The following is a 22,510-nucleotide window of genomic DNA, read 5'->3' as shown; positions in this document are numbered from 1 at the left end:
CCTGGTGAGCGACAAGGTCCCTGGCAGCAGCGGGACAGGCAGTGTGCCAGATGCACTAAGCTTCAAAAGTGATAAAATGGAGAGTGATAAACAACCAGCCAATCAGCTCCTACCTGTCATGTCACAGTAGGTGTTTGAAAAATGTCAGGTAAGAGCTAATTGTTTGGTTGTTTTATCACTCTCCACTTTATCACTGTTGAAGCTTAGTGCATCTAGCCCAATGGTTCTCAAACTGTGGGTCCTGACCCCAAAGTGGGTCCCGACCTTCTCAGCATTGGGTCGCGACTCCATGTTGATGACCATCAGGTTGATGACTTTTCTAATCTCAGTCAGTGATTCAAGAAGTCTGACAAATCTGTTGAATTGTCTGTTATGTTAGACTCCTCCCATTATTTTGTGCCTCCACAATGCTGCCATGTATGTGCTGTCTGCTGACCTCACATGTGATGTGGCGGCCATTCTGCAGTAACTTGCTGGGGTCCTGTCATAAATTTTATTGTCTGATGGGGTCCCAGAGCAAAATAGTTAGAGGACCCCTGATCTAGCCCAATGTCCGGGAAGCACTGAGCGGCAGGTGCAGTGTGGCTAGCAACAGCAGAATTTTTGGAAATTTAATTGACAGGTTAGCCACTCTCAGCCAATCAACAGCTTTTGAATTTTTTAAGTAAAATTAAATTAAAATTCTGCCGCCGCTGGCCGTACTGCATCTACCACTCAGCGCTAGTTCCCAGACACCATCCAACCCCTGTTTGCTGGTACCCACCACTGCATGGTGGGTACCAGCAATGCAGTAGTTTGCGGGGGGGAGGGGGTTGCCAAAAACCCTATCACTGGCCCTTGCTCTGCGTAATGTGGGAAGGGAGGTAATTAGGTAGCAAAGGTAATTGATTTCCTCCACCTCTCCATGAGCACTTAAGCCTTGGGTGGAAGGTATGTTACATACAGGATAAGTAATATATTGTAAAGTAGAATCATTTTGATTATTTCTGTTTTTGTTTTCAGAGAAATAGAAGAATCACACACACAGAAAATTATCGGTACTGCTTTCCTAGCACGGCGTCCGTCTCATTGATTGTATGCCTTAAGTTTAAGGTACTTAAGGCATACAATCAATGCGATGGACCCGATTTTTTAATCTCATGGATCTTATGCATCCATAAGATCCATGAGATAAAAAATTGTGAGCCCCCAATAACCATTGTTAACGCCACCAGCACTATCAACGCGAACCCGAAGCGTGGGTTTCATACCTCCACTATCCACGTCGGCGTGGAGTTGATATTATATAGTGTGGCGAGCGCAGCGAGCCACCAAGCCCAAAGTGTGGCGAGCGCAGCGAGCCCCGCAAGGGGACGCGGACTACTTTACATGTATTCCGCGTCCCCTTGCGGGGCTCGCTGCACTCGCCACGCTTCGGGCTCGGTGGCTCGCTGCGCTTGCCACACTATATAAAATCAACTCCACGCCGACGTGGATAGTGGGGGTATGAAAAGGTCAGAGGACGCGTACCGACGCCCCTCGCAGGCTCGCTGCGCTCGCCACGCTTCAGATTGGCGTCAATAGTGGGGTGGTGTTAACAATGGGGGGCCACTTCACCCATGAGGGGGGGTTAGCAATTAAAATTGAGGTTTTGGGGCCTTTTTACATTGATTCCAATGTAAAAATCTCGTCGATTGTGTCGATTGCATCATCTCATGCATCTTATGCCGCACAAACACATAAGATGCATGAGATGCTTGCAATGTAAAAATCTCGTCGATCATGTCGATTGCATCATCTCATGCATCTTATGCTGCACAAACACATAAGATGCATGAGATGCTTGAGATATCAGCCCCACACATACAATCTAAATCTTGGGTGCCGTGCTAGGAAAGCAGTACCAAATTATCTTTTAAATACTGATGCATAGCCATAAAGCAGAATAATTCATCAAAAAGATAGTCAGTTCAGCACACTATAAAACATATGTAAGCCATGTTAAGAAAAACATGCACTTCTCTGTCCATCTTCATTGAGTGCCTGAGTGACATTCATTTCAGCATCAGCCATCTTTAGCAAAAGTTTACAGACAACATATAGGGATGACGAAAAGCACCAAGGTACTCACAAATCCAACTATATTCATAATATATCCCCTATCCCTTTTACTTTCACTTCAATTTCACACTTATGTGATGCCATGGGGTGGCTCTGCTGGGCTGGCCTGGGGGGTCCTGTGCCCTGGACCTGTCTCAGAGTAGTGTTAGGGACTTGTCCTATTGAGGTAACCTGGACGCGGTGGACAAGCCCATAATAATGGCCATTACTATGCTAATAACCTCCAACGCAATATAGCAAAGATATTAAAAGGTCTAGCATTTATATTTAGTGTGCACCTGCAAACTCCTCCTCCTGCTTGCTGCACTACAGGTCTCAGCAGGTAGCACCTCATATGTCCAGGGTGTGCAGTTTAGGGCCCATCCCCCTATGTACTATATTCATAAGCACTCACCTGAAAGTGATGAGTAAGTGGCCAGCAGCAGGGGGAAAAAAATAGAAAAAGTTATTTCTTTTCTGACGTGACGTGGCTATGCATGTACATTTGTTTTATTGCTCAATAATAATTATTTCAATCATATAAACTTTTGTGATAATCACAACTATTAGTTATATAGAGCAATATATCAGATAATTATCTAACTTAACAATATTATTCATGACACACTTGAGTAATAGTGACAGAGAATCAGAGCCTGATGTCAGTTATAAAATAAAAATAATAAATGAACCCTTATATACAAAGCCACAACTTGCATAGCATTACATAGTAGCAATGGTGCAACAACAGAACAGTATCATTGAGTATTTAGGGACCTATTCAGACTTAATCGCAGGGCAGCAAATTCACAGCCCTTATCGAGGGTACCGCGCATGGTCCACAGTGTGCATGCATGAGCCCTCCGTGCAATCACAGCCACCAATGGCAGGCCATACACTGGCTGATTGATAGCCAGCGGCCAATTGGGGGTGGCATGACATAGTTTTCTGGGAGTGACCCAGAAAATGCAGGTGGCTCCCGGCCACTGGGAAGGAGGGGCGCTGACGCCATCAGCTGTCCCGATCTCCCCACAGCCATGGCAGTGCTGTGTAAGTCTCAGCTTTCATGGCGCAATACAGAGGGGGGATTTACTCATTGGGAGAATTAATTTCCCCCTCATCGCGCGGCTGCGATCGCATTTGCAGCCATGCACAGGGGCAGGATTTCACTTTGGCGGGGAGGAAGATTCGCAGCCCAGTAGTTAGGCCGGAATTAGCCCCTAAGTGAGCATAACCGTATTGTAAAAGACACTCTCCTTTATTTATGAACAGATGCTCTATGGAGGATTCTGCTGACTACAGTGTTGTGGCTACCAATGATTTTGGACAGGCAACTTCTTTTGCTAATGTGCTAGTAAAACGTAAGTAATTGTACATTATATGCCATTAATAGGTGTTATCTGGCTTTATGATGGATGGAGCCAATGGGATGTTTTAGCAGAATCTCTTAACTCCCAACTGTCCTGATTTTCGGTGGGCAACTGTGCTCACAGCTGCGGCTTTGCCACACCGCCCATTTTTAGGGCCTGTGGCAAGTGGCATCCAAGAGTCATGATTTAATAATCCCAAAAGTTGGCAAAATTAAGTATTTTATCTATATAATAAATAATGCAATAACACCAGAGATATGTGTTTACTAGACTTGTGATAATTAGCAAGATCTCCTTTAGATCCCTATAAGGCGCCTATTGAATTATGTTGTTGTTATTCATACCCTTCTAACACTTATGCCTAGAAATAACTGACACAAAACACCTTATCTATAAATAAAGACACTGACACCAACTGCGTAAGGTTAAAAGGTCATATATGTTTATTTAAGTGGTATGACCCCTATTTGTAATAAGGGATGGCAAAGAAAGCGCTTGAGACCAGCCCACTCATGGGTGTGCCATGGTAGCGACCTTAGCGCCCCCAATGACCACACCCCTTCTTGTGGGTACAGCCTGCCCTGTGACGGACATACCGCCCCCTTCTATTGCATGACGTGGCCTTCCAGGAAAGACCAACGCCCCCAGCCGGAACTGGGGACTCGCCCGCCTTCTTGGCAAAGGGGGGGCAATACCGCACAGAGACCACCTGACAACCCACCTGTTTGCTGGTCGAGAGCACCTTCTCGCCAATTTTTAAACTATAACTATGGAAATAGAGTACCAAATTTGATGAAAAAGGCTTGATGCCAGGTAGCACAAGAAAAAAGGGGTAGGGAGGGTGGGGATCCAGCTTCAAAGAGGCTCATTTCCTGTCTCTTGCCCACTAATATAACCTCACTGGCTACCCCCCACTCCTGCTACCTGATTGGCTAGAACTTACTGCCACTCACTGCTATTTCCATAGGCTTAACACTGCTGCTGATCTGATCTGATCTACTTATGGACAACAAATTCAAAGGCTCTTATATTCCCTCCAGCCTATGCGGCCCTCGCTCTGATTAAGGCGCCTATTGAATTATGTTGTTGTTATTCATACCCTTCTAACACTTATACCTAGAAATAACTGACACAAAACACCTTATCTATAAATAAAGACACTGACACCAACTGCGTAAGGTTAAAAGGTCATATATGTTTATTTAAGTGGTATGACCCCTATTTGTAATAAGGGATGGCAAAGAAAGCGCTTGAGACCAGCCCACTCACGGGTGTGCCATGGTAGCGACCTTAGCGCCCCCAATGACCACACCCCTTCTTGTGGGTACAGCCTGCCCTGTGACGGACATACCACCCCCTTCTATTGCATGACGTGGCCTTCCAGGAAAGACCAACGCCCCCAGCTGGAACTGGGGACTCGCCCGCCTTCTTGGCAAAGGGGGGGGGCAATACCGCACAGAGACCACCTGACAACCCACCTGTTTGCTGGTCGAGAGCGCCTTCTCGCCACAGCCTGGTCACGCCAACCCGGTAGGGTCACCTCGTGTACCCAGGCCCCGCCATCCCAAACAAATACCCCTACGCTAACTGTACTAAACTAACTTAAGGAAAATGTCCTGCAAGAACACAGCCATGCCTACGTCCGAAAGATGGACACCATCAGATCTGTATAAATCTACTGAGTCTGTGACGATGGTGGGATGTCTAACCGCCATGCCGCCCATAGCTACCACATGCCTAGACACCGCATGGTTCAACTTCCTCCTGGCCCTCTCGACTGCTTTCACATTCCGGCAGCCCCGCCAATTAATGCGGGGAACTATGTCGGACCACACAATCCTCACACCGGGCCAGAGGTCTGCCAGACGTACCAAGTCCGTCTTGATTCTGATGGTGAGCTCAATGCCTGTCCTTTTGACCAGGTCATTGCCTCCTAAATGCACAACCAAAACATCCGGGCGGCCCCCTTTACTGGCTTTGGCGGATAGCAGCTCCCATAAACTGTCCCAACGTGGGCCCCGAACTCCCAACCATTGTACACTAAGTGCCCTCTCCAGTACGGGAGAACTGGAGGCTAGTGGATGCCTAGCAGCCCAAAAAATAAAAGAATGCCCTACCAACCAAACCCTGCCCAGAGCCGTGAGGGAAGGGGGGGGGGGCTGAAAAAGAGAAAACCTAGCGGTTAACATATGTAACTGTACACCCAACAAAATGCATTAACTACGGCCCAAGTGAAGGTGAAAAACTTAAAAAACCTCCTGTGAACTTTAGGGGACAGCCAATTGAATTAGTTCACAATGAAGGAAAAGGTAAAAAATTCCCTTCACACCGTCGATTCCGGAACGCTTATCGTTCCAGAACCGATTGTAAACAATCGTTTTTGAGCCGGCGCAACAGGCGCTTAACTACTACTTATCTAACTTATCTAATCTCACATAACTCTTGTAGGCGGAGGATTTCCACCTACCAACTGCTTGAATGGCAGAAGGTGAAAATCCTGCCGCTGCTGCGCAAGTAGCAGCCCCAATTCGGAAGGAATGCGTTCCGAAATCCTGCTCCCGCAGGCCCAACTCAACCAGACATCTCCGAAACACAGCAGAAAACTGGAATCGTGTCAATGGTAGCCCGTCGGCGTGCGACAAAAACTGCAAGGCAGCCTCTGGCCTGCGGGAGTTATATTCATTAGCCCAGGAAACTGGACACACGGCCGCTTCAGCCTGTGCGTTAAGGGTGACCCAGTGGCCCCTACCCTTCTGATCCGTTTTGGACCTGTTAATCCTGCATAGCACCTGCCCCTCCCGGAATACTACATTGTCCCCCAGCAACCCGGAGGCGGAGCTTTTGCTGGCTGCTACTAGCTCACTAATGCGAAAAGCGCCGTGAAACGCAAACGTAAAAGCCACCCTGAACAATGACATTTCGTATACGCTCTCCGCCACTGTGGCCAAACAACCGACTAGGTCCCTCAGTAAGCCTATATCTATGGGTTTGCGGGAGTCCGGGGGAGCCGGACGCACCCGTGCCCAACCCCTCATGGCCTTAGATAACACAAATGACTTTGTGGGGTCAGGTTCGCCACGCAAGCGCGAATAGAAAGCGATGCCTGCCAATGCCGCCGCCATAGCCGATTTTGACCTGCCCCGCCTATGGTGACCCCATACAAACGCCAGCAGCCTGTCCTCGCCCGACTTACCGCTAGCTTCTGGGGAGCCCTGAAAGTCCACCCAATCTCGCCATGCGGCACCATAAGTTCTACGAGTGGAGGGGGCCAAGGACAGTAGAGCCAGGTCCATCATGCCTGCTCTATGATCTGCCACACAAAAGGGGGACAAGTAAGCCCTATGGGGGAGGCCTCTGGGACCAATTCGCGAAACCTTGCGAATTGAAACCTCGAGAGGGCATCCGCTATGTTGTTCTCCACCCCCGGGACATGCCTGGCTTTAAACTGAATGTTATGCCGTAAGCAGAGCAGAACCAAATGCCGTAGAAGGCGCAGAGCCTCGGGAGAAGCTGCCCTCTGGTTATTAATAGCATGCACCACCCCCAGGTTATCACACCAGAAAACTATGTTCTGGTTGGCCAGCCTAGAGCACCACAGCTCCGCAGATACGATGATCGGGAAAAGCTCCAGAAGCAGCAGGTTGACCGTGAACCCACGATCAACCCACGACTGAGGCCACCTCGACGCGCACCATTCCCCATGGAAATACGCACCGAAACCCGTGGACCCCGCCGCATCCGTGAACAGCTGAAGTTCGAGGTTAGAGGCGGGGTCGGAAGGCCAGATGAGTTCCCTATTAAACTGGTCAAGGAAAACCGACCAGACCAAAAGGTCGTCTCGAATCTCTCTGCACAGTCTGACGGTGTGATGGGGGTGCCTAACCCCCGACGTCGACCTCTCTAGCTTACGGCAAAACACCCTACCCATCGGGATGATGCGACAAGCAAAATTAAAAGATCCTAGCAATGACTGTAATTGCCGTAACTTGACCCTCTTCCTCTGCCCGCACTCCCTGATGAGGGCCTGCAGCTTGCATACCTTGTCCTCTGGGAGCCGGCAGCAACCCGCCGCCGTGTCTATCTCGATGCCGAGATAGGACAGAACCGTGGTAGGGCCCTCTGTCTTATCCTCGGCAATGGGTACGCCTAAAGACTCCATCACTTGCATTGCGGCGGCCAGAATGTTTGTACATGTGTCGCGCCCCCCAGGTCCCACAAAGAGAAAGTCGTCCAAATAATGCGCCACGCCACTACAGCCTGTGACGTCTTGAATGCACCAGTGTAAAAAGGAACTGAATTTCTCAAAGTAGGAGCAGGAGACCGAGCAGCCCATGGGCAAACACTTGTCGATAAATATACCCCCGTCTAGATGGAAACCCATGAACCTAAAAGACTCGGGGTGTAGGGGAAGGAGCCGGAAAGCTGATTCTATATCCAATTTGGCTATAAGTGCCCCGTTGCCAAAACCCCGGACCATGACAAGAACCTCGTCAAATAATTGATACTGGACGCTACAAAAATGCTCGGGGATGGCGTCATTAATGGACGCCCCGTGGGGGTAAGACAGGTGTTGAATCAGTCTATATTTGCCTGGGGTTTTCTTCGGAACTACCCCCAGGGGGGAGAAACACATCCCAGGTAGCGGGTCAGCTGCAAAAGGCCCCGCCATACGCCCAAGGCGGATTTCAGCTTGCACCTTGGTTCTTACCACCTCGGGGAAATCCCTTGCCGACTTAAGGTTCTTATGGGACACCACCGAGACTGCCTGGGGAATGGGGAGGCGAAAACCCTCGGAGAAACCGAGACCTAAAAAACTAGCGTCAGCCCCATTTGGGTAGCGGGCTAGCCTGCGTATCAATTCCGGGACAACAATGGGGGAAGGAGCCTTACTTACTGCTAGTGCCGGGCTCACCCTGGTCGGCTTGGCGGCCTGGTGCCCGACAGGACTTACCGGGGTGGTCAGCCCCACAATAACGGCACTCGTGACGGAAACGGCATTTTGCGCCTCGGTCACATTTGCCGTCGTTAAATGCAAAGCACTTCCCTTTGCTGCCGGGCTTAGCCCCGGGTTTACCCCCGGGAAAAGGCTTCTTAGTGGCGGGATCAGAGGATGGCTGGCCCTTACCAATAACCTCCAACCAAATCTCTACGTGTTTGCACCCCATTGGCATAATCTTGGACCCGTCGTGGTTAAGATGAAATTTTTCGTCGTAGTCACGCCAGGCGGTGCCCTTGTAGGAAATGAAAGTCTCATTAACTAAGTAAAGATAACGAAGGACATTAGCATGCTCTTCTGGCCTGGTGCTGGTGTAACATGAGGCAAAGACTAAGAAACCTTTGAGCCAGTTGTGAAAACTTTTAAAAGCAAGCTCTCCGTTACCGGATGCTTTCTTGGCCTTGTCTAAGTCCTTCTTCATGTCAGTGGTGAGGGAAAACATGTCTACAAACTTGCCCCTCCTGATCTTATCCCTAATGCCCTTGCGCAAACCCCGCGATATTGCGGTGTTTGAGCAATGAACCATGTCCCCGGCGGGTGGACCCTCGCCCTGTGCACCCTCCTTCCTAGTGCGTTTCTTACCCGCCACCTTCTTAGCTACCGCGCGGGCCACCATTTTCGCAAATTTACGCGGGCGCTTAGGGGACCCTGAACCATCGCTGCTAGCAGATGATTGACCAGATGATGATTCACACCCAGAAGAGTCAGTATGCTCACCACCCGCAGATGTGTCTCCCTGTTCAGCCGGCGTGGAGGCTAGAGGCACAGGATCCGTGACCCCGGTGGTTGAAGCCAACAACTGGGCCCTCGGCGGTGTGTTGGGCAGCTCGCCAGCTGCAGCACTGGATGGGCTCCCACGTCTGCCCGCCCCCGAGGTGTTTGGCGTCGGTGGTCTAGATGACTGCGTCCCATCCTGTACGATCACCTGCTCACTGCTGCCGAAGGATCCCCCAGCTCTAGAGTCACGCCCAGTACCTGTATTGGACCCGGGAGACAAAGGCACTGCATTAACTGTTGAAAAGAACATTGATGAATCGCCTGCATCACCCCTGCGCACTCGCCGACCTGCCCCGCCCTCTGAGGCCGGATAGTGGGGTTGCTGTGTAGCTGCAGACTGCGGCTGAGCGTAAGGGTGAAAATAAGGTGTCCCAGGGTGACCTTGCTGCTGGCCGGCCAGTATTGCCCGGGGTGCTGTGGGTAACCCACGCCGCTGTGGCCGTGAGGCCCCCCAGGCACCCCGCTTGTCCCAGCAAAATAAGGGAAACCCGGTGCAGGAGTCCACTGGGCCTGAGGCCCAAGGTACTGCTGGCCATGTGTGAAAACCTGCTGCGCAGGAGCAGGAGGGGTATTAAAGGCCCAAGGCTGTGGAGCCTGCGGTTGGGGAGCAGCCTGTTGGAAAGGGGGGCATCCTGCCGGCATGCCAGGGGCGCCATAGACATGTGCGCCCTGTTGATGAAAACCCTGCCCTTGAAAACCACTCTGAAAACCATCACTCGGACCCGTACCCTGGAACCAGTGTTGTGGCTGCGCAAAACCCTGAGCTGCTGGCTGTGCAGGTGCTGGGGCGCCGGATTGTCCCCCAGGGTCCCGTGTCACCTGCACTACCAGAGCTGCAGTGGGGAAGATACCGGCTGCTAACCCACCCCTAGGTGGCGCCAGTCCACCCCCACCGATGGCGATAACTGGGCCCTGCCCCATGGGGATAGCCCCCGCTGCGGGGCCCCCCGAGATCTGTTGCATAGGGCTCCCCGCCGGCGTGGATGAGCGGGGAGGCCCCCGGCCCTGGGGAGAAACGGGGGCTGACATCCCCCGCGTGTCAAACAGGTTCCTGACCTGGTCGCCAGACGCCCGCAGGCCAGGGCCTGACAGCGCGTCCGCAGCGTGGTCAGAAACGACCACCGCCGCGCTGCTGGGAGGTGTATTGGGGAACAGTGTTCCCCCGTCACTCCCCGCCGCGAGGCTCGCTGCCTACGACGTCACAGGCGCGCCGGCGGCAGCGCTACGCTGCGCGCCGGCCGCGCTTCATGTTGCGGCAGCACCCGCTCCCAGCGATGATGTGCTGGGGCGGGCAGGGGATCCAGAGGGAGAAGGGGCGGTGTGGTAGCTGCGGCCGCGTGGCGTCCGTCCGCCACCGCGCGCCGCAGCGCTGGACAGCGAGCGGGCAGCATCTGCCAACCAGCGGGGAGGGGGAGCTGAGCGCTTGGGGCGGCCTGACATAGTGGACGCAAGAAAACAGTAAGTAAGAGGACTACTTAGCTTCAGCTGCACCGCGACTTCTTTCCACTGGATCCAGCTTCAAAGAGGCTCATTTCCTGTCTCTTGCCCACTAATATAACCTCACTGGCTACCGCCCACTCCTGCTACCTGATTGGCTAGAACTAACTGCCACTCACTGCTATTTCCATAGGCTTAACACTGCTGCTGATCTGATCTACTTATGGACAACAAATTCAAAGGCTCTTATATTCCCTCCAGCCTATGCGGCCCTCGCTCTGATTAGTCAGGGCCAGATTAACAATGTAGAGGATGGAGTGGCAGTCCAAAGCTATCAAATAAAAATAGTCCCACCATCATGACAGCATGATCATCAGCAGACAGACAAAGGTTGGCCACATGGTTGGCCTTAAATCATAAGTATTAAAATGTAATTTCTATTGTACACATTTTTGTAGTTTTATATATTTAGACATTGTTGCATATAGTGTATGGGTTTTACATGTCTACATGGTATTGGCATCACCTCCACTACTAAACATTCTATCAGCAGATGTGTGACCTCTAGCATGTAAATTGATGTACTTATACTTCTACATAACCTTATCTAAAATAAAGACTCGGAGACATGGGTTTGGCAGAAATTGTTAGCTGAGTTTATTTAATCTTTAAACTAATTTTGAAGTTTTATTTATTTTAATGGTTATTTTATGGTGGCCAGAAAGAACGGCTAAAACTTATTAAGCTCCACCCCCCAAACTAACTTGCGTAAATCAGCCTAACTCAGAAAACGGTATCCACTCAACCTACAACATTAATAAGCCGAATTCAGTCTGTCAGGTCAGGCAAAAAAGCGTGAAAACTCCGGACGCTGGCCTAACAACAGAGCGTAGCTAATCCCCGAGTAGGAAACAGGCGGGCTGGGGTAACATAGGAGTACAACCAAACAGCTGGAAACCAAACACACACAGACTAACAGGGCAGGAGATGCGGACGGATGTACTTTCTATAGCTCGCAGAGCGCCATCTACCCAAGGCTTTGATGTCTCTAGCCGGCCAACCTGCCCTAGCTGCTGATGTTGCCGCGCCTATTCTAAAGGAGTGGGTGCCAAAGTCCCCCGCTGCCAAGCCCAAGCTCTCCAAACAATGCCTCATCATCCAGCCAAATTGGTACCTGGTCAAAGGTAGCCCATCATAGTGCAACAGTCACGACCCATCCGAATCCGGTCTCACTAGCGTGTATTGCCCTGCCAGAGCTACAGGGCAGATAGATACCGGCAAAACAGGAGGCATTGACACCCACTTTCCCTTTGCTAACTGATCTGTTTTTAAGCGCCGTATCCTGCACCAAAGCGCCTGCCCTCTATCCGTATGTCTGATGCCAGCAATTGGGAATCCCTATGCTTAGAAGGAGCAACCAATTCAAGTATTCTAAAGGCCCCATGAAATGCAACTGAAACGGCCAAACGAAATAACAGAGTCTCAAACGCGGACTCAGCATGGCAAGCTACTTTATCTAATAAGGAAGGGAGAATTGATGCATCAATGGGACGTCTGCTGTCGGGGGCTCTACGCAACCAGCCTTTCATAGCTCTTCGTACCAAGAAGCCCTTGGTAAAGTCAGGGAGCCCTTTTAGCTGAGCGAAAAAAGCTATTCCTGCCAGATAACTAACTGCTACCGCCCTGGATTTGCCTGAGTTGTAAAGTTTCCAGAGAAAAGATAGCAGAAGTTTCTGCCTCCGCCTACCTGGCTGCGCAGACCCTCCGGAGAAAGCTTCCCACTCCAACCAAGCCTGGCGGTACTTCCTAAGCGTAGCCGGCGCTACCGACAGTTCCACTAGCCCCTCCATTCCGGCCTGATGACCTGCCAAACATAAAGAGGGCACGAAACCCCGAAAGCATCAGACCCTGGCACTAGCCTACGAAAACGCTCCCACTGAAACCGGGAAAGCGCATCCGCAACCTCGTTCTGTACGCCAGGAACGTGCCTCGCCTTAAACAAGATGTTGAACCGCAAACACTGTAGCGACAGCTGCCCCAGGACCCTCAAGACCAGAATAGATTTAGCCTTCTGGTTATTACTTGCGTGGACAACGCTGTAATTGTCACACCAAAAAAGTACACTGCGATTCGCCAAGCAGGGACCCCAAATCTCGATTGCCACCATGATCGGAAAAAGCTCAAGAAGCAGCATATCCCTGTTAAGGCCCTCTCTCAACCAATCATCAGGCCAAGCCTCTGTGCACCATCTCCCATCTAGATAGCACCCGAAGCCTGTGGAACCCGCAGCATCAGTGAAGAGTTGCAACCTGGAGCTATCCACCACCGGAGCCAACCAAATGCGAATGCCATTGAAATCCTCTAAAAACGAGGACCAAATGACAAGGTCACGCTTGATCTCAGTTGACAGGCGCACAAAATGGTGAGCTCTTTTAACTCCAGCAGTGGAACGCTCCAGCTTGCGACAAAACAGCCGTCCCATTGGTATAACTCTGCAAGCAAAGTTAAGCTGGCCCAGAAGGGACTGTGCCTGACGCAATGTCACCTTGCGAGACCCCTTGCACTGCGTGATGACCTCCTTCAGCTTCTCCACTTTGTCAGGAGGCAAACAACAACAGCCTGCATCTGTATCAATCTGGATCCCCAAGAAAGACAGGCAGGTAGTGGGGCCCTCGGTCTTTTCCTCTGCAATGGGCACACCGAATTTAGCAAAAATGCCCCGTATGCTGAACAAGATGCACTCACACTGATCAGAGCCTGCAGGTCCTACGCAGAGGAAGTCGTCGAGATAATGAGCGATCCCGCTCAAACCCGAGGACCTCTCCACGCACCAATGCAAAAAGGTACTGAACCTCTCAAAGAATGCACAGGAAACTGAACACCCCATTGGCAAACATTTGTCAATGAAGTATTCGTCCCCCATGCGGAAGCCCATGTACCTAAAAGCATTGGGATGTAAAGGCAAAAGGCGGAATGCCGATTCAATGTCAATTTTAGCCATAAGAGCTCCTGGACCATAGGACCGGACCATCGCGAGTGCATCATCAAAGGACTGGTAAGTTACCGAACAGCATTCAAATGGAATGGCATCGTTAACTGAAAATCCAACCGGATAGGATAGGTGTTGGATTAACCTGAACTTACCCGGATCCTTTTTAGGCACCACACCGACAGGCGAAATGATCATGTCAGCAATCGGAGGTGTCAAAAAGGGGCCAGCCATGCGACCCAAGTGTACCTCTTTCATGACCTTCTCCCTTAAAACTGAAGAATGGGATCTTGCCGATTGCAGATTCCTAAACGCCCCCCCCTTTAACTTCACCCCTAACTGGTAAACTGAAACCCTCAGAAAAACCTTTTAACAAAAACACTGCAGCTTCCCTGTCAGGATAACTTTGAAGCCATGGGGACATGGCCTTAACACAAACCGGTGTTACAGCCCTAGCGAGCAGAGCCTGAGGAGGGAGGCCTATTGGTAGGTGCGGGACCCGCCCCTCTGGAGGGGCGGCCCCCTTGAAAGCAGCTAGACGAAGGGTGGCTGCCAGAGCAAGTGATGCATACTGTATGTGCTTGTAGCGGCAACGCTGACCCATATTGCAGAAGGAATTATTAAATGCATAACACTTCCCTCGAGTTGACCCAGGAGCAAATGATCTACCCCCCGGTGTAAAACGCTTAGCCGCCGAGCTATCCGTGATAGCCCTCTGAGGCGCATGGCTCGGGGGTGCCGCAGGCGCCGGAGGCCGACCACTATCTGTCACCTCAGAGTGAACCCTGGCAACCTCCATCCAAACCTCCACATCTTTACAACCAAAATCTATTATGTGTAAGCAGTCCTGCTTGCGCCTGAACTGCTCATCATACTTCCTCCAGGCAACCCCACCGTACCTTCTGTACATATCATGGACCATATGAATATAGCGAATAATATTCATATGCTCATCCGGCCTATCCTCTAAGTAGCATGCCGCAAAGACACAAAAACCGGATAACCAATTATCATAGGATCTGAAAGCCTCAGAACCAACACCCCCTTTCGCCTTTGCAGCCTTATGGGCTTTCTTGGCCTCGTCTGTCAAGCTAAATAAATCCACAAAGTCACCCTTCTGGATTTTCTTCCGGCAGCTTTCCCGAAGGCCTCGGAGAACTGCAGTATAATCGCAGTGCACCACACTAGGTAGATTCCTACGCTTCCTTTCCCTCCTGGAAATTGAAGCTAGGCGCTTGCGCTTGACGCCCTTTGTACGCTTCTCAGCCTCCTTCTTAGCGTACTTAGCCGCCCTCTTACGAGCTTTTGCTGCACTACCCTCGTCAGAGCCCCCCGGGGAAGAAGAGGAGGAAGAGGAGAAGTAGCGCGAGGAATGGGAGTCACCAGAGGATGAGCCTGAATTTGACCCCCCTTCGCCATCTGATGAACCATCACCGGATGTTCCAGCCTGCTCTTCCCACGTATCATCATCATCATCATCGTCGTCGTCATCCGCGTCCACTAAGTCGACTGTCACTTCCTCCTTCCCTCGTCTCCGACTGGTAGCATCACCACCTGTGGGCACACAAGAAGGGGGCCTCGGGGACCGCGAGCACCTATTGCGCATGGGCTGACTGCGTGACGGACCAGGTCCAGACTCCACAAAACCACTCTCACCCTCAGCCACTACAGGAGTATGCACACGACCAAATGCCCTCACAAACTCAGAGCAGCCTGGTATAGGCTCAAACACATCCTGCCCGCTGCTACCTGCACCCCTTTCTCCCTCAGGCCTGCCCTCCAGTAAGGGAGCAAGGGCACCAGCCATTGAGGACAAAGCCGCGGAGAGCAAAGCAGGGTCAAAAGAGGCAGAGGATGCACCCCCGCCAGAGGCCTCAGCAGCTGAATCAGCCCCATGGCGGCCGCCGCGGGTTGATGCTCTCCCCCTTGCCTGACCCCGACCCGCTGCCCCCGCAGCTCTACCATCCCTTGATGGTTCCAGCTCCTGTCTTTCCCAAGATGGCCTATAGCCATATAAAGGGGTTTCAGGGTCAGGAGCAGGCTCAGCTGGTAAAATCACCTCAGGCTGCGTCTGTCCTTGCCTAACGCCAGCTCTCCCTGACACTGCAGCCCTGCTACCAGCACCGCCACGCCCCCTTGTACACCCCGGCCTAGCCGCCATTACGCCGCGCTGACGCGACACCTCCGCGGCTAATGGCCGCCGCCCGCCTGCGACACCGCCAGCCAGAGACCCGGCCGAAGCGGAGGCCCCAGCACCACGCCGGGCACCTCTCACGTAGCTGCGCCCGCCGCGTGATGCGGCCGAGCCGCGACCTCTCCCAGCCCTGCCCGCAGCCGGCACAGCAGACGCCGTCCTCCTTCCCTGACCAGTGACCGCCGCCCGACCGCGAGCAGGGCCCAAGGCAGCAGCAGCGGCTAACTCCGTACCCACCGGAGCCTCACTCCCGGCAGGGCCCTCACCTACTTCAAGGGGAGGAGGGGGGGTTCCTGTGGACGTAGGAGGATCCAAAGGAGAGCCTCTTCCGTTCACAGATCCTGGCGCTGTTTAGGAAAAGCAAAAAGCTTTAACCAAAAAAATAATAACAAAAAATATTTTGGGGTTAAAACAATGTATATGAATAGCTGCTGCAGAGTGTGAGTGAGCGTGCTAGGTCTCACTAAGGGGTTCAAAAGGAAGAAAAAGTTGTTACACCTGCGCTGCTGAATAAATGTTGTTATGCCTATGAGCTTTGCTGAACAAAAGGACAACCGGAAACACTCATTAGTAATGTAACAAAATGTTATGCATATAAAAAGGATTTGTAAAAAAATATATATATAATCTTACATTCATACAGATATATAATTAAAATCAGATACAATAAAGCATGCTCAATAGATATATAGGGCAGAAAACGCTCTCCACTTGGATCACAGATGAATACTTGATAGCAAGGAGCAGGGGTTTATGCAAGAATTGCAGCCAGTCTTGTTAGTTAGCAGAAATAAGCTGTTAAATAGTAGGGGGAGAAGTTGCGGGAAACACAAGCCAATGCCGATGGAAGCAGGCAGATAAACTATGCACAGAGGACAAGTAGCGTGGCACCTTTTAGCGTGTATAGCGCAGATGGAATAATCAGGAGACGCACCTATGTCCTGGACCGTATGCTCACCCTCCTTGAGATGGATAGCTGGAGGGGCCGGGGAGCACGATGATGAGTGCAGCTCAACCCGGTGTCCGTGATGGTACTGTGTCTGCAGCTCTGACGGGGAACCCAGAGGTGTCGAGGGCTCGACCCGGAGCGAAGGCTTCGTGACGTCCGCCGGAGAGGGGAGGGGGGGAGCTCCGATAGGCTGCCGGCTGGGATGGAGAGCCGTGGGCAGTGATGGATGGTAGGAGATGTAATATGCTGGCTTGTGGTTGGGCTCAATAGGTAGCGTAAGCCGGCTCCAAGATGGCGAGACTGTGATCTCAAACAGTGGGAGGTTTCTGCAGAGTAGCGGAAGTAGGCGTCAACGCGTTTCGTACCCTTGGAAACGGGAACTTTCTCAAGACAATGTCCATACATCCACCTCTATGGTATTTATCGTATCCATATGATTGATGTCAATTAACAAAATTTGGCAATAAAAACAATTGTGAGTGTCCGGTGTCAAAGCAGTATAACATCGTTTCAAATAAACTATATTAGGTAATCCCAGATAAAACAATAGATGAAAATATAAGTTCATTTATTCAATTTATTCGTGATAAATAGTAAGAATAGTATCTAATTTGATCCAATTAAATAATCAGTGATCAATGATTCAGAGAATAAAGTAATACATTTCAAACTATAGATTTCATTTGAAGGCAAAAGGGAGAGGGAAAAATCAGAGATAATCAAATACAGCCAAATAGCAGAGAGACAGATTTATATACAGACATACAGAAAAATAAGAAAAAAATATAAATAAAAAATAATAAAAATAAAAATAAATATAAAAATTAAAATTAAAATAATAAAAAGCAATATATATTTTTATTTAACATTCAGATGTATCAATATTTTGCTAGGTGTTCAAATATATTAGTAATTTGATATTCGAGTTTAACAGTTGAAACTAGAACCCAATTATATGTATTAATAAATCTTTGTTTATGACATTTAAGATATGTACATGTATATCACAATATACGTGGAAAAAAACAAATATATAAATAGATACACAAATATATTTCGTGTGCATCCTTCGTATATACATCCGTATATATGTTCTTAGTCAGGCAAAAAGCATACATAATCCACAATATGTACTGTATATGCAGACTGTTTATAGATTTATATAAACGGGTATTATAGGGGGGACATGGGAGGCATTTTAACAGTATATATGGGGAATAAATGATTCTAAATATTTATATGGGGGCATACACTTCTCCAGTAAGGCAAACTGATGTGGAATATGGAAAGCTGCGTCTGCAAACCCAAGACATCATAGTAAAACTAAGTGCCTTGGGTAGACCTACATATACATATTGTGGATTATGTATGCTTTTTGTCACCAATTTTCCAATTCCAACAGGTCCGGTTTTAAAGATTACTGAAAGCAGGGAGGATAATTATTGACCCAACAAAATAGATTATTTTCTATTTCCAGGTACACATAATTTTTATACCTTCTGGAATGGGTCCTTTTGTTTATAAATAAACAAACTACAACTACTACTTTTGGGAGGTACTGTATGACCTAAAGGTGGCCATACACTAGTGCAACTTCTCAGAGGGAAGGGGTCGCCTGTGATACCCCTTGAACCGCCCAGGTGGAAGCACACAATATATCAAATGGAGATGTATCCTATGCAACACCAGCTAAGCCTGCCGGAGGCTTGGCAATGCAATCTATCTTTATTGCAGCCCATGCGATCTTCAGGCTACAATGTGATACGCACAGGACCACGCATTGCATCGGACCTGTTGTCAAACACATATGATTTTGATACTTTTCATCCAATTTCTTGCCTGAATCAAATGAAAAATGGCCAAAATAGCTGTGGAATTTTCCTGGTGCATAGGCACCTTTAAGAATAATCCCTTTAGTCACACACTGAATTTTTTGATAAAAAAACTGAAGTAAAAAACACACAGTCTTTTAGTATCTTGTAGCTAACCTACTGTATAATAACTTATTTACACTTTTTTTTCAGAATACCAAGGGTTAAAATCAGGCTGGGATTCTGTTACCTATCCATGTGAGTAAACTGCATGCACCAATTCTGGGATGTACATAAAACAATGATTTGCTTATAAAATCAGTGGAACTAGTCATCCACTTTTTTTCACGTGATATATGGACAGCCACTGGGACTTTCTGGAAGTGTAGTCAGTGTACGCACTGATGACCCTGATCTTTTGTGGGGGGAGGTTTAAGATCCTCTATATTCCCTACCATGCAAGATACAAAGATGGAGGCATCCTGCAGATATAGGCACTGCAATATGGCCACTAGTGTCCACTTGGCGCAGGAAGCTGCACCTGGCTAATGATTTTCAATGAGTCTCAGTTGCGACGTCTCCACACATTTTGTACCTGTGACATGGCGGGTGCTCAATGAGCGTGGCTATATCTGTAGTTTGAAAGAGGAAAGTCCTCTCAATTATATGCTCCCAAATTTATGACACTGATCATTAGGTATTATTATTAGGTATTAACACCTGCATTTCAGAACAGGTTTTTAAGGGTTGGCAACAGGTTCTCTCCCCAACCTGGCATTCATAGAATTAGGTGGACCAACATTTGAGAGGTGAACCCTCTTTTAATTGTTGTGGCCCCCTACTAGTTATTGTCTGGTGACCAAAAGTAAAATGTGTGGGCACCCATATTGGACCTATGATCACCAAACAATATTACCCTGTACCACAGTGTTTTCTGTATATACAGTATTTGTATATACATGCCCTATCCCTCCCTTAATTACCCCAGTAAAACTGGGGTCACCCACATACAAAATAAGGAAGCTCCCACTTATATATTATTTGGCCACTTTAGCAGCAACCTATAGCATTGAACGATAAATAACTTTTTTTACTTGAAACAAGAAGGGGAGATGTATTGTATACTGTTACTGCTATTGTTTGGTAATTTGATAGAGTAGACCCCCTCTTTTAAGACATCTATGCTTCTGTGAGCCAGTATGGGGAAGATTTAGCAAAATGTGCTCTTTCCCATCTATTGAAAATAATTTTTCCCTTGGTGATGTTGTCTGGCGATCGCAGTAACAGTAACATGTATAAATCATATTTTTCACAGATGAAGTGGGAACTCTTGTGTCAAGTAAAAAAAATTGTCCCTCGTTCATTGAAAGTTATTTTAAATATTTGACCTTGTTGGGGTTTTTAGGGAGCATTTAAATCGAGATTAAAAAAAAAAAGAGTTTTCATTTTAAACACATACATTTTTTTGTCACAACCTACACATTTAAAAAACTGTTTCTTTATTACGTTTTCAGATCATCACCATATACAGATGTTTATGTCATGGTCCATTTTCAGGTAAATCAACCAGACATCAAAGCAATGAACCACATTGATCAGCAGCCAGGTTCATTGCCATCTGGTTAATTTACCTGAAGAAGCAAAAACTATCATTTGAAAGCCATATCGCCAAACGTTTTTGGTGAGATCATCCCATCCTCAGTGCCAAGGCTATAACAGCAAATGCAAAAGCCAATTCCAAGCATAAACATTGGTTTTAAATGGACCCTCTCTACCACATTTAAAAAATGTTCTCTAGGGTTCATATCGGACAAATATGGTGGCTACACCATTCATTAAACTCTCCAAAGACAACTTGCAGCCAATGACCCAGTGCATTATACTGCTTGAATATTCCAACATTGTGGGGGTACTGGAAGTCCATGATGGGCTACAAATATTCACCAAGTACTGCAACCTAGGGGTTACCAATCAATGACATATTCAGATGGACCAGCAGGCCTAACCGTTGCCACGTGAACACACCCCTCACCAATAAAGAATCACCACCAGCATGTACAGTGCATTACAGGATAAATATTAGTGCTAAAGTAAAAACATTAATTGTATAGGAAAAAAGTTAACACTGTGTAAAAATTTCTTTGCTGACTGTAACATCACTGATATTTACTAAATGACATACTTCTTAAGAGTCTTAACCCACCTTTAAATTGTTTTTATTAAGCTTTGTTTCCAGACTATGAAGGTGAATTTACCAGTGTCTTGGCACCAGAGTTTACCAGGGAGAAAGAATCCTTTGCCCTGTCCTGTTCTGTTTCTTCCAGCCTAGAGAGGCACAAGCCGAGTGTCCAGTGGTATAGAGATGGTATGTATATACTTCATACAGTATATAACAACATACAGTATTATTTTTATTATTACATTTTATTTATAAGGCGCCACAAGTGGTTTGCAGTGCCATTCATATGGCAAACTTTTGAACAATACAGAGTACACAGAACTTAGCATTACAGTAACTGAAACACTAAAACAGAGCACAGGTAGCAAGTAGCAACACAATTATCTGTACTCCTACATCTGAGATGTGGGTAAGCAGAGTTAAGGTAAAGGGGTGTACACACATGGAGATTTTGACTAATGGACAATTTTTACTAAGTAATTTTGACTAAACAATTTTGGGAGAGATTTTGGCTAGATGCACTGGAGATTTTGACTAAGCAATTTTGTCTAAGCAATGATAGTCTATGATCTAGTCAAAATTTTCTTACCTGCACAGTCAGTCTATGCTAAACAATTTCTGCTAGACAATATTGACTAAGCAGGAGAAAAATAGGGAGATTTTGGCTAACCTTCTGGGAGATTTTAACTATCTAGTCAATATCTCCTGTTAAAAGTTCTCGTGTGTACACCCCTTAAGTAGAGTTGTCTACATACTACCAGGGACGGCTTGTCACTGGAAGAGATGAATGGATAGTGAGAAGAGATATAGATGGTATAGAGGTATAGATGGTCATTAAGTTGTAGAGAGCTTTAATTACAGAAGAGGGCTGCGAGAACAGGAGGGAAAAGGGCCATGTCCAAAGATCTTATAATCTAAAGGGAGGGCATACAGAATTGTACTGGAGGGAAAAAAATGAAATCCAATTTGTTTCCAAAACTAACTCCCCTTATGCAGTTCTAAACGTTCAGTAGTAGTAGTAGTATGTTTATTTTTAGTTTTCCCTATAAATAGTATGTACATATATACTGTATTTGGTCTATACAGTCATTTTTCTTTTTAACAGGAACATTACTGCAAGAGTCAGATGGAAAGCGGATGAGCTGTGAGGGTTGTGATGTCTCTTATAGTGGGTCTCCTGCTTTCAAAGAAGATGAAGGATTCTATACAGTGTGTGTGCCCGCTCCATCTGGGCATCAGGAACAAACTGCATATATGTTTGTGAAAGGTAAGTAGAATCAAATAAGGTGGTCAATGTTTTCTCCATGTTCAGTCGTAATCTAGAGATGATTTTGATCGTATCTACTTAATAATCACTTCATATAAACCAGAACCCATACAATATTAATTTTTAACATCACTGAAGTGTACTGTAGTGAGTGGCATCTGGAGATACATGTCCACCTTGTACAAGGAGTCCAAACTGTTCTTCTGAGCATGCTTGAGGGCATTTTGGGCTTCCAAGTCAAAGCTGATAGCCTATGACAGGATTTACTCACAGGACATGCATCAGCATCCTCACATGCTATGAGGAACTGAGTGGAGACATCCAAAAAAGAGACATGTATCGCCATCTTCTCCATTTTCCTTATTAGGTGTTAAACAGGCTGAAGTTCCGCCATTAACCTTCTCATCTGACACACACACGAATGTACCTTGTAAGTATTAGTCACCTGGATTGTTATAGATG

The 22,510-nt window shown here is 48.0% G+C and overlaps 1 protein-coding gene across 1 annotated transcript in view; it reads left to right on the top strand.

Moving 5' to 3' along the window:
- Positions 1-22,510, top strand: part of MYOM3 (myomesin 3) — a 174,170-nt gene that overhangs the window by 61,780 nt on the left and 89,880 nt on the right. The window contains exons 6-9 of the mRNA XM_083173602.1: positions 3,352-3,440; positions 18,816-18,860; positions 20,827-20,967; positions 21,887-22,048. Coding sequence (XP_083029728.1) covers positions 3,352-3,440; positions 18,816-18,860; positions 20,827-20,967; positions 21,887-22,048 — 437 coding nt within the window. The remainder of the gene's footprint in view (positions 1-3,351; positions 3,441-18,815; positions 18,861-20,826; positions 20,968-21,886; positions 22,049-22,510) is intronic.

This window comes from Crinia signifera, chromosome 2, assembly GCF_055691185.1.
Source record: "Crinia signifera chromosome 2, ASM5569118v1, whole genome shotgun sequence".
Classification (NCBI taxonomy): Eukaryota; Metazoa; Chordata; class Amphibia; order Anura; family Myobatrachidae; genus Crinia; species Crinia signifera.
Note: the sequence above shows the minus strand (reverse complement) of the source record. Positions and strands in the feature narration are given on the sequence as shown.